The sequence below is a fragment of the Neovison vison genome, chromosome 3, assembly GCF_020171115.1.
Source record: "Neovison vison isolate M4711 chromosome 3, ASM_NN_V1, whole genome shotgun sequence".
NCBI classification, from domain to species: Eukaryota; Metazoa; Chordata; class Mammalia; order Carnivora; family Mustelidae; genus Neogale; species Neogale vison.
The window spans coordinates 28,649,633-28,663,425 of record NC_058093.1 but is presented as its reverse complement, the minus strand read 5'-3'; the positions used below and the strand labels follow the sequence as shown (position 1 = coordinate 28,663,425).

General features: G+C 57.7%; 3 protein-coding genes across 5 annotated transcripts in view; 1 reads left to right on the top strand and 2 right to left on the bottom strand.

Annotated features, from left to right (window-relative positions):
• The window catches only part of PNKD (PNKD metallo-beta-lactamase domain containing), a 61,542-nt gene extending 59,927 nt beyond the window's left edge, over window positions 1-1,615 (bottom strand). For both annotated transcript variants that reach the window (XM_044241584.1, XM_044241586.1), the window contains exons 1-2: window positions 1,533-1,615; window positions 641-809 (exon numbers count right to left, since the gene is read on the bottom strand). In XM_044241584.1, coding sequence (XP_044097519.1) covers window positions 641-809; window positions 1,533-1,599 — 236 coding nt within the window. In that variant the 5' untranslated portion in view covers window positions 1,600-1,615. The remainder of the gene's footprint in view (window positions 1-640; window positions 810-1,532) is intronic.
• Window positions 1,616-1,959: 344 nt separating this feature from the next.
• Window positions 1,960-6,917, top strand: LOC122902301 (angio associated migratory cell protein). Of its 2 annotated transcripts, none has more exons than XM_044241588.1 (11): window positions 1,960-2,167; window positions 2,629-2,787; window positions 3,452-3,571; window positions 4,087-4,226; window positions 4,494-4,638; window positions 4,921-5,004; window positions 5,108-5,223; window positions 5,362-5,465; window positions 5,616-5,706; window positions 5,869-6,023; window positions 6,448-6,917. In XM_044241588.1, exons 1-11 carry the CDS (start codon window positions 2,047-2,049, stop codon window positions 6,521-6,523), a joined length of 1,311 nt encoding a protein of 436 aa, XP_044097523.1. In that variant the 5' UTR covers window positions 1,960-2,046; the 3' UTR covers window positions 6,524-6,917. The 2 variants fall into 2 exon arrangements, with proteins under 2 accessions (XP_044097523.1, XP_044097524.1); XM_044241589.1 differs by having other exon boundaries at window positions 1,961-2,167; window positions 2,632-2,787.
• Window positions 6,918-7,153: 236 nt separating this feature from the next.
• Window positions 7,154-10,194, bottom strand: GPBAR1 (G protein-coupled bile acid receptor 1). Its single transcript, XM_044240844.1, has 2 exons — window positions 9,994-10,194; window positions 7,154-8,304 (listed from the first exon to the last, which is right to left on the bottom strand). Exon 2 carries the CDS (start codon window positions 8,257-8,259, stop codon window positions 7,267-7,269), a length of 993 nt encoding a protein of 330 aa, XP_044096779.1. The 5' UTR covers window positions 8,260-8,304; window positions 9,994-10,194; the 3' UTR covers window positions 7,154-7,266.
• Between the last annotated feature and the right edge of the window lie 3,599 nt (window positions 10,195-13,793).

Below are 13,793 nucleotides of genomic sequence, written 5' to 3'. Positions count from 1 at the left end.
ACACTGTGGTGTGGGGTAGAGCGCATGGAGTCACGAGACCTGGTGGGAATCCCACCTCTGAATCTTTGTTCCCTCCTCTGTGAAATGGGATGGAATTTTAAAAAAATTTTTTGTCTTTTGGATTTAGGGGATGTAATATTTATCTCAGAAAAAACTAAAACATTACATTGTAAAGTACTGGCACACCTCAGGTGCGGAAAAAAGTGTTAATTTTCCCCTTCTTTCCTTTAATATCAATCAACAATACACAATAAGGTCAGAGTCAGATCCAAATAACGATATACTGAACATCTAGATGCTACTTATACAACTAACATAATCTCACATGATCTTAATGATTTCAATGAAAGAGCTCAATAGGTTTTCAGCCCGAGCTCCCAAAAGAGAGAAGGCGGCCAGGGACCCAAATTCAAATGAGATCAGCTCAGCTTACTACACAGAAAACCCACTGTGCCTCCAATTCCACATACTTTCCCACCTCCCCTCCACCCCTGCTCTGAGATTCCAGTCCTCAAACCAAGCAGTTCTGTCCCCACAACCTCGATTCAACTCACCACCTGAAACTTGGAGAAGTTTCTGGGTCCCGCCCTCCACTGTGCCACTCCCCATTGGTGGGCAAAGAGTTTTAGTTAAAACTCACCAGGCGAGTCCCACAGCTTTCATGGGGTTCTTGCCCCTCTTTCTGGGAATGTATTCCAGCTCAGGGGAAAGGGACTCCGGCTCCTCCTTGCACTCTGGGGAGCTGTGGCTTTGCAGTGCCCGGGTCCTGTTCTGGGAGGCCTTGTTAGCTGTGGCTCCTGAGAGAATTCCTGTGGATCGAAAGGAGGGTCAGTAAGAGAGGATAAGAAAGCCCAGGGGAGGAAGGGGAGTGACGGCAGTTTGAAGTTACAAGTGCCAGGGAGAATCCAAAGGGAAATGGGAAAATTGCCATCAAGGTGGCACCTCTGGAAGCCACTTCCACGTCACTGCGGGCTCATCACCCTGGTGCCAGGAGAGCGAGCTTCGTTGTTCTTCATCTGATCGGACGACAGGATGTGAAGGACTGCAGTGGGGCTCACATAAGTCGTATGAAGGAAATCCGAGGAAAGGTTTTCAAACTGCAGGATGTTAGCACTGGGAGCTTGCTTTCTCCCGTTATTTTAGACAAGAGGAAACTAAAGCCCCGAGAGACGAGCTGCTTCGCCCAAGGTCAAACTGCTAATTATCCGGGGCTAGAACCCAAGCCTCCAGAAGCCCAGGGCTCTTTCATCTGCACTGCGGTGAGTGTGAAACACCTGGAGCGCGGGAGTCTAAAAGGCTTCCCCAGAGCTCCCTCTCGCAGCATGACCCCAGAGGTGTCGCGTAACTTGAGGGCAGGGGGATGGACTGTGTGACCTCTAGAGAGCATCTTTTAGCCCCCAGACTCTTTATGATCCTGCAGAGCGGGGTGCGAGGAGGAATCGACAGCCATGACCTCCTGCTATCGCTGGTCGGGATGTATAAAAAAAGGGGATCCCCTGCCGTCCTGCCCTCCCCGGGGTCCCTCTCCTTACCCCGGAGGACGCGGGCATTTCTCGCCCCCCGGCCCTTCAGCGCCGTAGCAGCTACCACCGCCGCCATGTTCAGATCCCACCCCCTTTCGCTGCGCTCCCCGCCGGGAATTGTAGTTTGCGTAAGGAGCCTCCCCCGCTCCTTCCGTCCTGCCTACAGACCAGAAACTACAACTCCCAGAAGCCTGCGAGGGGACCTGGGAGAACTACTCTTCCCAGGAGACCCCGGAGGCGCGCACGCTCGCTTGTTTCCCTCCTGTTGGAGGCGGAGTCAGGCCGGGCGGAGTTTGGATTCTCCCCGCCACGTCCCGGCCCCTTCTCCCAACTCTGACCTCTGATTGGTGGATCGGGCAGTTAGCCCCCTTCACTATTGGCTTAGTGGCCGTCGCTCTTTCTGCCGGGGAGTTGCCTACGCCTACTTCCTCCCGGGAGGAGGGGCTCGAGTTCCGCGTCGTCGCGCAGAGCTGACTCTGGGAGGCGTTTGGGCCCAGAGAAGTGGATCGGCCGCTTGCGCCGCATGGAGTCCGAATCCGAGAGCGGGGCCGCCGCTGACACCCCCCCACTGGAGACCCTGAGCTTCCATGGTGATGAGGAGATTATCGAGGTGGTAGAACTGGATCCTGGTCCGCCGGACCCAGGTGAGAACTGCCGCTCCTCGGGCCGTGGGACAGGAGGCGCTCACCCCTGGCCTCTGACCCCTGCTTCTCCCCCCTCCCTTCCTCTCCCCACTGGTCATTCCTACCGACCCATTTCGCCCTTCCCCCCCTGCCCTGCCCCCACACTTAGTTCTTAGGCCTGGCAGGGGTGGGGGTTCCCCTGACGCCTCCTCTGGCCCTTCCCCTCACACACCCCCTTCCCATCATCCCCTCGGTCCTCCCTTCCCACACCGTCTTTAGCCAACCCCGGGTCCTCAGACCTCTCCTGTCCTTCGTCCCCCGTGTCCCCGCCTCCCTGCCGCTTCTACCCTTGCTTCTCCCTCTCTGTCTGACCTCAGCCGACCCTCTTGTTACACCCCAGCGCCTCAGACCTCCCCACCACTTCTCCCCTTCCCTCTTTCTTACTGTCTGCCCAGCCGCATCTCTTAACCCTCTCCCCAAAGCAGATGATCTGGCCCAGGAGATGGAAGATGTGGACTTCGAAGAAGAAGAAGAGGAAGAAGAGGGCAATGAGGAGGGCTGGGTTCTAGAACCCCAGGAAGGGGTGGTCGGCAGCATGGAGGGCCCCGACGATAGTGAAGTCACCTTTGCGTTGCACTCAGGTAGGTCTCTGAGGGGATCCGCCATCAACTCAGTGCACGTGGGCATTGGAACATCAGATTCCTGCTGTGTAGGGAGCCTTTGGAGGGACAGGGAGTTGGGAAAACAGAGGCTGGCCTTGCGCTGGAGGAGCTCGCACTGTGAGAGCCTGGGGGAGAGCTTGGCTCCTGGAGCCGGCTGGCTTCAAAGCCTCCTCTTGTTCCTTAGCGATTTATGATCTTTATTAATCTTTCTGGGTCTTAGTTTCTTTTCAGAAGGTTACCTTGTAGTAAATTAGAGATAGTTGTACCTTTTTGAACGTGTTTTATATAATTCTCTCAAATATTAGCCCTTAGTAAGGGAAGTGACACGGTGCTTTTCTCACTCTGTGCTCAGCCTGGTGACACCCTGTGCTGAGACCTGGAAGCCTGCACGTGTACACTCCTTGTCTATCTGGGGCAGTGAGGGCAGCAGCACTGGGGAAGGACTTGGAGCTTGGCAAGCGTGGGCTGGGATTGCTCCAACAACTTGAAGCTTAGAACTTGGATGCACCCTTCTTTTCCAGGAGGAAAGACATGTTGCTTTGGGTGGAAGGGGGTGGGCTTCCTGAAGGTCCCGAAGGACAGAACCCGGGTGGGTGGGTGGGGGAACCCTGTCCGCTTACTTATGGAAAATCTCTTGGGACAGCGTCTGTGTTTTGTGTGAGCCTGGACCCCAAGACCAACACCTTGGCAGTGACCGGGGGTGAAGATGACAAGGCTTTCGTATGGAGGCTCAGTGATGGGGAGCTGCTCTTTGAGTGTGCAGGTGAGGGGGGGCAGGTGTAGTTGTGTTACTTTGGAGGTCTTGGGGGCTAGCCTGCAATGGTTGTGCATCCAGCACCATTTACTGGTCCCCATTTGGGGCGAGCTCTGTGCTGAACCTAAGGACCTCAGAACAGAATAACCTAGACTGTCTTGGGCATGGGGAGGGAGCCAGTATTGGCCCGAGGAGTCTGGGGAAGGTCTGGGAGGAGGTAGCAGCGATCTAAGGCTATTTAGACAAAAGGAGGGGCTGGTTTTTTGGGCAGAGGTATGGAGTAGACAGAATGGGGAGGACATAGGCCTGGGCTAGCTAGGCATGGTTGAGTGAAAGGCCAGCATCGCCACCCCTAGGGAGACCTGGGGGGATTGGCTGAGTATTGACTCCTGGAGTGGCAGTGAGCTTGAGGCCCCTGTTATGGTGGGACCGACCTTTCTCTTCCCAACTGGTCCTTTCAGGGGGCCAGACACCTGGGTCCTATTCTCCTGATGTTCTCTCTTTCTGCCTCCTTTCCTTTGCAGGCCATAAAGACTCCGTTACTTGTGCTGGTTTCAGCCACGACTCTACCCTCGTGGCCACAGGGGACATGAGTGGCCTCTTGAAAGTGTGGCAGGTGGACACCAAGGAGGAGGTCTGGTCCTTTGAAGCAGGAGATCTGGAGGTGAGATCTTCAGAGTGGTGTTGAGCTGTGCGGGGCCTTGGTAGGTGCCAAGAGCTGGGGGTGGGGGTGGGGGGTCCAGTCTCGCCTTTACCAGACCACGCTGGCTTGAAGGCAGTGTGCTGTCCAGGCGCAGCATGAGTGTCTGGCTCTGTTCCTGCCCAGTCCCTGCCACCCTCAGAAGCAAGGACAGCTTGGGTGGAGCTTATGGAAGGGCTCCTCGGGGAATGGGGTGAAAGGCCTGCCTGCTGACCCCTCCTCTCTGCCCAGTGGATGGAGTGGCACCCTCGGGCACCTGTCCTCCTGGCTGGCACAGCTGACGGCAACACCTGGATGTGGAAGGTCCCAAATGGCGACTGCAAGACCTTCCAAGGCCCCAACTGCCCAGCTACCTGCGGCCGAGTCCTCCCTGATGGTGAGGGCTGCTCCCCTTGCTGTCTGCCAGGCTGCTGGGTGGTGGGCTGCAGGTTTCTGTGGCGTCTTGGATTCCCTCCTCGGCCTGAGCTGGCCAGCTCTGAGGTCTGCTGTCTGGAACATGGACCCAGGCCCCAGAGCAGACGGCTTCCCCTCTCCTGCCCTGACTTTCTGCTAGTCCCAGGGGCAACGTCTGCTCCCTTACTCTCCCTGCCGTTCCCTTGCTGGGTGTGTCTGAGAGCATTGTCTGTCCTCCCCTCCATCTGTGCCTGTGGGCCTTCAGGGAAGAGAGCTGTGGTCGGCTATGAAGATGGCACCATCAGGATCTGGGACCTGAAGCAGGGAAGCCCGATCCACGTACTGAAAGGTCTCCAGGGCGGGACGGGGTTCCCTGGGTCTCTGTGCGGAAGGCCTGGGGTGGGATATGGGGGCCACGACGAAGCCTCACTTCGTCGTCTGCTCTTTCCTAGGGACTGAGGGTCACCAGGGCCCTCTGACCTGTGTCGCCACCAACCAGGACGGCAGCTTGATCCTCACCGGCTCTGTGGACTGCCAGGCCAAGCTGGTCAGTGCCACCACCGGCAAGGTGAGTGTAACCCAGAGCCAGGCTGCCGAGCCGCTGCCCCCCATGCCCGCCCCACCTCCCCCCCGGGACTCTTCTGGTCCCCTTTCCTCCCCTTCATCAGCCCTGCTCTCATCCTCAGCTTCTCTCCGGGGATTCTAGGTGGTGGGTGTTTTCAGACCTGAGACCGTGGCGTCCCAGCCCAGTGTGGGAGAAGGGGAGGAGAGCGAGTCCAACTCTGTGGAGTCTTTGGGTTTCTGCAGCGTGTGAGTGTGAGGAGGGCCTTGGCCTGGAGCGGAAGCCAGCTGGGGAGGAGGGTTTGGCGAGGGGTGCCTGGGCTGGGGAACCAGAGAGGAGTGCAGGGTATGGGAGTCCAGGGTTGTCCGCTAGTCTGAGTGGTCCTCTCCTCTGCCCAGGATGCCTCTGGCAGCTGTTGGCTACCTGGATGGGACCTTGGCCATCTATGACCTGTCTACACAGACCCTTAGGCACCAGTGTCAGCACCAGGTACGGGCAGCCTGGAGCCCTGGCAGGGCTTGCTCTCTGGTTCCCCCCCCGGCCCACCCCCTCCCTACCCTTCCCCTCCCTCCCTGAGAGTCAGAGGCAGGCCCCCTCCCCGCTCCACTTCTCTGGCCCTGATGCCCACTCTGTCTCCTGGCGCCGGCGCAGTCAGGCATTGTGCAGCTGCTGTGGGAGGCGGGCACCGCCGTGGTTTACACTTGCAGCCTGGACGGCATCGTGCGCCTCTGGGACGCCCGCACTGGCCGCCTGCTCACAGACTACCGGGGCCACACGGCCGAGATTCTGGACTTCGCCCTCAGCAAGTACGAATCTGGCAAGGGCTGGAGTCTCTTTGAGTATTTGGAGGATGGGAAGGGCCCCTGGGGGGCCGCAGGGTCCTTGGGGGTGTGGGAGGGACTTCTTAAGAGACAGAAGGTGGGCCCCAAGGCCTGCTGGCAGCCTGTGAGCCCGAAGTGCAGGGAAGCCTGAGGGAGTTGTCGCTTCCAGTGGTTGGGGACCTGCGTGGGCACTCACATCTCTGTTCTGGCACCGAGGGGCTGGGACCATCTCCTCCATGCTGTGGCTCTTTTTTGACCCCCTACGTGGTGCAGGTTTCCAGCATGTTCACTTGACGTGGACACGGCAGCCCGGTGCTAGGCACCAGGCCCCCTGAGGGCCTCAGGGCGGTGGGCTTGAGGCCAGGCCTCAGGGCCCTCAGTCCTATTGACCTGTGCTTTTTGTCCACAGAGATGCCTCCCTGGTGGTGACTACATCAGGAGACCACAAAGCAAAAGTATTTTGTGTCCAGAGACCTGACCGCTAATGGCTGCAGCCTCTGCTCTGATGTTGAGGGGTGAAGGGAGAACCCCACCAGCAGAGGCGGTAGGGTATGGGGGAGGAGGAGGCGGGGGCCTTGGACTACTTTCCAACCCCTTCAAACTGACTTGCCCCCTTTCTCCCTTCTCTTAAGAGACCCACCCCTTGCGCCCGCCCCCACCCTCGCCCAGACCTGCGGGTCCCTCAGAGTTGGGGTGGGGGGTCAGGCCTCTTTCTCATTCACCTTCATTCGCTGGTGTGATCACGGGGCTGTGTGTTTGTATGTGGGGAGTAGGTCCTTGAGGTTCCCGTTCTTTCCCTTCCCAAGTCTCTGGGGGTGGAAAGGAGGAAGAGATACTAGTTACAGATTTTAAAAATGTAAATAAAATATACTTCCCAGAGACTGTGTGTGTGTGGTTTTGTGGCATCTGGATATGAGAAACCAGAAGGGGCATGTCGGGGTGAGGGGCCCCGCAGAATCTGCTAGGCTTTGAGAGCCCTCAGCTGGCTCTCTCTGACAGTTGATGCCGAGGGAGTCGGATCTCTGTGGATGCACATCTGACTTTAGTTCTCTCCCCACCCCCTTTCGGAGAAGCAGAATGAGATAACCGTGACCTGGCTAGAGTTTATTAGGTCAGGGTAGGGTCAGATAAGGGCAGGGCCTCTGATGCAGCACCGGGGAGACAAGAGACTGCCTTCCTGGCGGAGATGGACAGATGCTTCGAGCAGGAGCCAGCAGAGGCCCTTCCCCTAGTTCAAGTCAAGGTTCACGCTGCTTTGGCTACTGGTGCGGTAGGCTGTGCGGGGACCAGGCCCAGTGTGGGGGGTCCTTCTGGGCAGCATGCGCAGGCACCTGCGGGCAGCCGTCCTCCAGGGGGCTGTGTAGCGCTGATCCCCCAGCCCCATGGCCACGGGCACGGCTGCTGCGCTGGCACTACCCAGTGAGATGAGGGACAACAGAGTTCCTGGCCCCAGCGGCAGGCGCTGCTCAAAGGCCAGGACTGAGAGGAGCAGGGTGGCCACATAGGGTCCCCAGCACAGCCCGAAGAGCAGCGTGGCCCCGGCCTGTGCCCTCGCCTGCCTCCAGGTGAGGGCCTGGGCCAGGGCTGATGGCGCACCACGGCACACTGCCCGCTCCAGCCGCCGGATGTCCTGCAGCTGGCGGTGAGCCATGGCCAGCACACGGGCAGAGAGCAGGGCGGCGGCCCCCACGGCGGGCAGCAGGAGCCCGTAGACTTCAAGGTAGAGGTAGGGGGCGGGGAAGACAGCCTGGGAGCTGCAGTTGGTGCCGGGGGCCCAATGGTTCCACCCCAGGGCTGGCAGGCTGGCGAAGAGCAGGGGCCCAGCCCAGGTGAGGAGCAGGGCCAGCCATGTGCTCCCGCGGGGCCGCAGGGGCTGCCGCACTGCCATGTAGCGCTCGCCGTGCACCAGCAGGAGGTTGGCGAGCAGGGACAGGAAGGAGAAGTTGGGCGCCAGATAGAGGAAGAGACAGGACCAGTAGCCTAGGCGGCTCTGGCTCCAGAGGCCGGGCAACACGGGTAGCGCCAGCCCTGTGAGCAGCCCGGCCAGCAGCAGGCTCAGGAAGAAGCAGCCAGCGGGCGGGCGGCGCAGGTGCCGATCCCTGGCGATGCCCAAGGCCAGGAGCAGGTTGGCGGCGATGATGAGGATGGCCAGAGCCAGGGAGAGCCCCAGGGCCCCCGTGGGAACCGGGCTGGGTGCCTCCCTGGTGCTGTTGGGGATCATCTTTGGCCTGGGGACAGGGGAGGCCTGGAGCAGCAGCCAGCGTGCCTGAATGAGAGATGGGCAGCCAGAATTAGGGGGCGCTGGGCAGTCGTCCAGAGGGCGCACAGCAGCAGGCTGTGGGCCTTATCTTGTTTGCTGAGAACATTTCCCCCCCTCAAATAACTGCCTATTGAAATTTACATAAAAAATTCATATTCTGGGCTTCCCTTAAGAAGTCCCCTCTAGCAACAAGTATGCCCAGCGTGCTGGCCACGGGCTGGAGCTGAGGGGCAGCTGTGTTTCCCCAACTCCCCAGGCTCTGCCCGTGTTGGCCGGTGCTATTACCTGTCCCACCCTCTCTGGGCAGCCGTTTTAAGGCCTCCGTTTAGACTAAAGGGTGGACCCACCCAGCCCCAAAGCCCCAGAGCATTTTGTCCATCCCGGCCTCCACAAGACAAGGCCTCCACGTTGGCCAAAAGGGAGAACAGGGTCTGGCTGGTGTGTCGTGGCTTCTGGCCATCGATCAGTTGAGAGCCTCCTTCAGGTTGGGCTGGGGCCAGGGCTAGGGGTGGGTGCTCTGATGAAGGAGGGGTCCCTGTCCTTGGATGCTCCCAGCCTGGTTGGCACCGGAGCCCTGGGAGAGGGTAGGCTGCTAAGGATTGGGGGGTCAGGGCAGGAGTGAGTGAGGCAGAGGCAAGGGCAGGGCTGGCTGAACACCTGAGTCAGTGACAGGCCACAGCCACGGAAGGCAGCAAGGAGCAGGTTGCCTTGTTCCCCTAACCTGCCCCCTACCCCCACCACCCCGCCCCCAGTACGTAATGATAACAGCTCAGTGAGCAGCCTCTGGGTAGGACTTCCAGCCCATAAACTTGACTCATCTGCACCACACTAGCAACAGAGCCCTTCCTGGGAACGGGAGGAAGAGAGGAATCGCCAGGGAGGAGGAGGATGCCAGCAGCAAGGAGGATAGCTCCCACACCTTGGGAGCTGGCAGGAGGAGCCCGAGGGCAGGGTCTGGCCGTTCTGTGACTCTGATCTGGCCCTGTCTTTTTCTTTCTCGGTTCTTCTGGCACCCTGGCCCCAAGGCCACATGGTGGGGAGGAGGAAGGGTCCAGGCCCAGGGGGAAACTCCTGCTACTGTCGGCAGGACAGCAGCGCCTGTTGCTAGGATTAAAGTCAATAAGGAAAGGATTCCTACCTGCCCCCACCCCCAAGTCATCGGATCTCAGGGCACCACTGTCTCCCTGAGCTCAGGACCGTCCTCTCTCCAGCTCCCCCCAGGCCCACCAAGGCCTGCCAAGCTACTGCCCCTCTCCCCTCTCCTCAGCTTATTTCCTCTTCCTCAACTTCCCCCACCCCTCACGCTGAGCCCTCTACCCAGGACATCCTTCCCTCTCTAGCAGGCCCTTTAGTTTCTGTTCCCTTTGTCCCTGCGCCACAAACTTTATTAAACCCCATGAGACCTCAGGGCCCTGACTTCAAACCTGGACTCTTGTCCGGGGCTGGAGGTCCCAGCACTCCCCTGGTGGGAGACCCACCCCTCCTCCCCAGGAGCAGCATGAAAGGCAGGGCTGGCGCCTGGGCCACCTTGTGTGGTGTGCTGGCCCGTGACCTGCACACCGTGGAGGCTCTGGTGGCTTGGGCTGGCTGCAGTGGCCTCTTCAGGACCTGGGGCTGAGGTCTCCAGGTGAAGTTGGGTGCTTGGTGGGGGCAGAGGGCGTGGAGGGGGGCAGGGAGGAGGGCGTAGCTACTCACATGGCTCTTGGAAGGTAGGTGTTGCTGGCCCAGCCTGGGCTTGTCCCTGGGGGTCAGGGAGTTGCTGTAGGCGGGCCTGCAGGGCTTCCTGCGCGGTCTGTGGTCCCTGTGGCCGGTGAGGGCATGGTGCCTCCACTCTGCGGGTACAGCAGGGCCCCAGGCTCTCTGCTGCCCAGGCTCTACCCCAGCCTGGGCTCCGGAGGGTTGGAGCTGGGGGTGGTGGGGCTCAGCCTGGCCCCGCCTCTCGGGGGTGGAGCCTGGCACTGGCTGGGCGGCAGGAGTCAGGAGGCTGGCCGGTCTTTGTCCAGTGCCCTCCCCCTATCCTGTACCTTTTTTGCCCCCTCCCCAGCCACCAGCTGTAGCTTGCCACCGAGGTGGCAGATCCCTTACCTCAGGGGAGCCCTGTCACCTGCCGCACGCCTAGCTAATCTGAGAAATGCAATCCAGTGAGCGAGGAATCAGAATTTGAGGAATCAGGGTTTCAGCTACTCCTCTCTGCTTCTTGTCCCAACGAATATTTACATTTGATGAGTTGTAAACCCCTGGGGTTGCGGACCAGCTAACAGCACATCCAGCTCCGTTAGGTTAATTGGGAAGAGCAGTATCTGATGGTGGCAGGGGTGGGGCTGTTTGGAGCTTGAGGATCCTTCCATCCTATCACCTGATGGGCCTTCCGGTTTATAAAGCCAAACTTCCTTCTAGAATCGGGGGTCATTCTATACTTTTCTCAACTGCTTTGAGTCTAGTTCTGGGCTAGGAGGAAAAAGTGGCTCTGGGCTAGGAGGTGTGGCATTTGGACAAGCTACTCCTGCGCCTCAATTTTCCCACGTGTAAAATACAAGTAAAAGCACCTCTCTGGGGTGTTGGGGACTATCACAGAGTAACATGTGACTCTATATATCCCAGTGCCTGATAGCCTGACACTTAACAGGAGGCCTCCGTTATGAGTAAGAGGTGTGAGCCAGTGTTGGAAGCAGAAAGCCTGGGTATGAATCTTAGAATCTCGGGATTTTATTTTATTTTTTTTTTCCTTTTGTGTGAACTTGGGAAAATTACTCAAGTTCTTTTGCCTTCGTTTCCTCATCTGTAGAAGGGGGCTTGTACTGTGCTCACCTATGGCGAGACGAACCCCAAGCTAATGTGTGGTGAAGACTTAGATGAACACTAGGCCCACAGACAGCTGTTATTAACATTTTTAGGATTCCTGCCCTCTGCCTGTCGCTCCCCTCCAGCCACCTGCCCCCTCTAAGAACTCTGTAGAGAAAGGCAGATCGAGAGCTCACAAAAAGCAAGAGAAGGGCACTTCAGCTCCACAGAGACACTGAGTGGAGTAGGTACAGCAGAAGAAAGGCAAGTTCAAGGCTAGGGAGACAAGAGGTGTGATGCTCCAATTTTCACTTGTATCAAGTGAGGCCTTGAGGTGCCAGAGAGAAGCAGGTTGAAGTGTGAGGTAGCTGGTAGCAACTGCAGCAAGAAAGCTGGAGATGAGACATGGGGAAAGACTTCCTTGCTCAAGAGCGCAGGTAGACTGAGATGGGGACTTCGGTGCCCTCGGTGAGGAAGGGCAGGGGGAGGAGACCTGAGCTGAAGGCTGTGGACCCGAGGGGTCTAGCTCTGCCCATCCTGCAGAGGATCGGGGGAACCGGGGAGACAGGACTTCTGTTAGGGCAGCAAGTGGGAAGAGGAAAGCATCCAGCCTCAAACCCCTCCTCCAGCAAGCTGGTGGTGAGGACGCTGGCTTCCAGCAACCGGCCCTCAGACCCACGCTATCTGGTCGGGCAGAAGTCAGAGGCTCTGGGAGAGTTCAGCCTGGGGCCTGGACAGAAGTGGGTGTGCGGCCCCTCAGATGTTGGACTGCCAGGAATAAACAGACCTCCTTCTGTTCCCAGCCCTGGCCTCCTCCCTAAGGGACCCAGGATGTCTGTGTTTCTTCTTCACTGCTTTGTCTAAACACTGTGTGTGGGATGACGTCCGAAGGGGGTGGCTTAGGCAGCAGGGGCCAGGAAGCCTGGGTCCTGACTCCTCACTGGACCATCCAGGCCTTCTCTGCTCCCTCACCCAGCTCTAGCGTGGATTCAACCCCAGCCTTCTCCCGTTGGCCCATAGGGCTGTGGTGCAGATAATTTCCAGACCCTCCATTCTAGCTGCAGGCCGACCTCTGTGGTCCCCATTCTCCTCTCCTCCTGCAGTCTCTACTGTGGGGCCCAGGCCTGCCAGGGACTCCTCTTGGGCTTCCTGTTTGAAGCTCTTCGCTGACTTTGGCGGCCTGGGGCTGGGCGGGAGTGGTGTACAGGGGCTGGGGTACTCGCTAATGGGACCTGTGGAAGGGAGGCGGCTCCAGGGCTTTCTGGATCCTGGCTGCCCTCCAGGGGCCACTGTCAACTCTTCACTCCCCCCTAGGCAAGAGTAGACAAGCCCTTGGGAGTCTCTGGAGGGCTCTGGGCACAAGTCTAGCCAGGACCTTGGCCTCAGGAAGCCCTGAGGCCAAGGTCTCTGGCCAGAAGACACTCTGGTCCTTCCTGTTAGGGTTAAGCCAGGTTCAACACGGGCCCCTCAGAGCCACTACAGTGCTTTCAGCAATCCCAGGAGTGGGTAGCTTTGATTGAACTCAAGAGTCTTCACTTCCAATGAGACCAAAGAGAGTGGAGATGGCAACTGCTAAGTAGTGGGAGAGGGCCGACACAGCGGCCAGCACTGCCTTCTCCATCTCTGCCACCACTAGAAGTGGGGTACAAGAGGTCACTCCTCCCCAGCGCACAGGTTTTTTGGGATGGGAACTGAGCTATGTCCCCAACTGAGAGCCCATTTCAGTGGAGTCTAAAATGACTGGGTGACTGAATGACCTATAGCTTTCAGATTTCTTGACTGTGACCCACAGTAAAAGGGGGGGGGGCTTTTATAATCTAATCAAGACGCGCCTACATAACCAAAACACATTCCAAAATCAATACTTACCCTTGAGAAATGTGATACACTCTCATCTATACTAGTCCATTTAAAAAAAAAAAAGCTGGGGCACCAGGTGGCCCAGTTGGTTAGGCCCCTGTCTTCAGCTCAGGTCATGATCTCAGGGTCCTGGGATTGAGCTCTGCACTGAGCTCTTATCTCTGTGGTGGGGTTGGGGGGGACTGCTACTCTCCTCCCAAGAGCAAACTTGTGTTTGCTCTTTCTCTCCTCCAAGAAATAAAATTTTCAAAAAAAAAAAAAAAAAAAAAAAAAAAGGCCAGTGATGAAGTTACACATGTGACAGACACACAGAAATACATAGCCCCCCCAACACACACAGACACACAGACACACACAGAGGCCAGACTGTGGACAGGGTCCTGGCTGAGATACCACTCTATAGTCATTTGAGATGCTACCACTGGGGGGAGCTGGGTGAAGGGCACACAGAAATTCTGTATTATTTCTTAACGGCTGCATTATGAACCTACAGTCATCTCATAACAGTTCAGGAAACAAAAATATCATGACAGCTCACAGTTCACGAATGAGTCTTAAAACCAGTCTGAAACACACTGCACTAGATGGAGACAAGTTAAAAGGGAAAGCAAGAAGCTAAAAACTGCCAGGATGGCCCTTAGACCATTTCAAGTGCTCCTAACATTCTCTACTGAATATTCTGAACGATTTTATTTTGGGGATCAGTGTCCTGCTAGCTAGGGGCCAGCATACATTTCTAGGCTTGGTACTGTTAGGCAAGCATCTCTCCAAAGGGAATTTTGCGGAATGCTAGTCTTATGGGATCCTGTGTGGGAAGAGAAAGGTGGCCAGTTAGTCTACATTGGGCCCACACC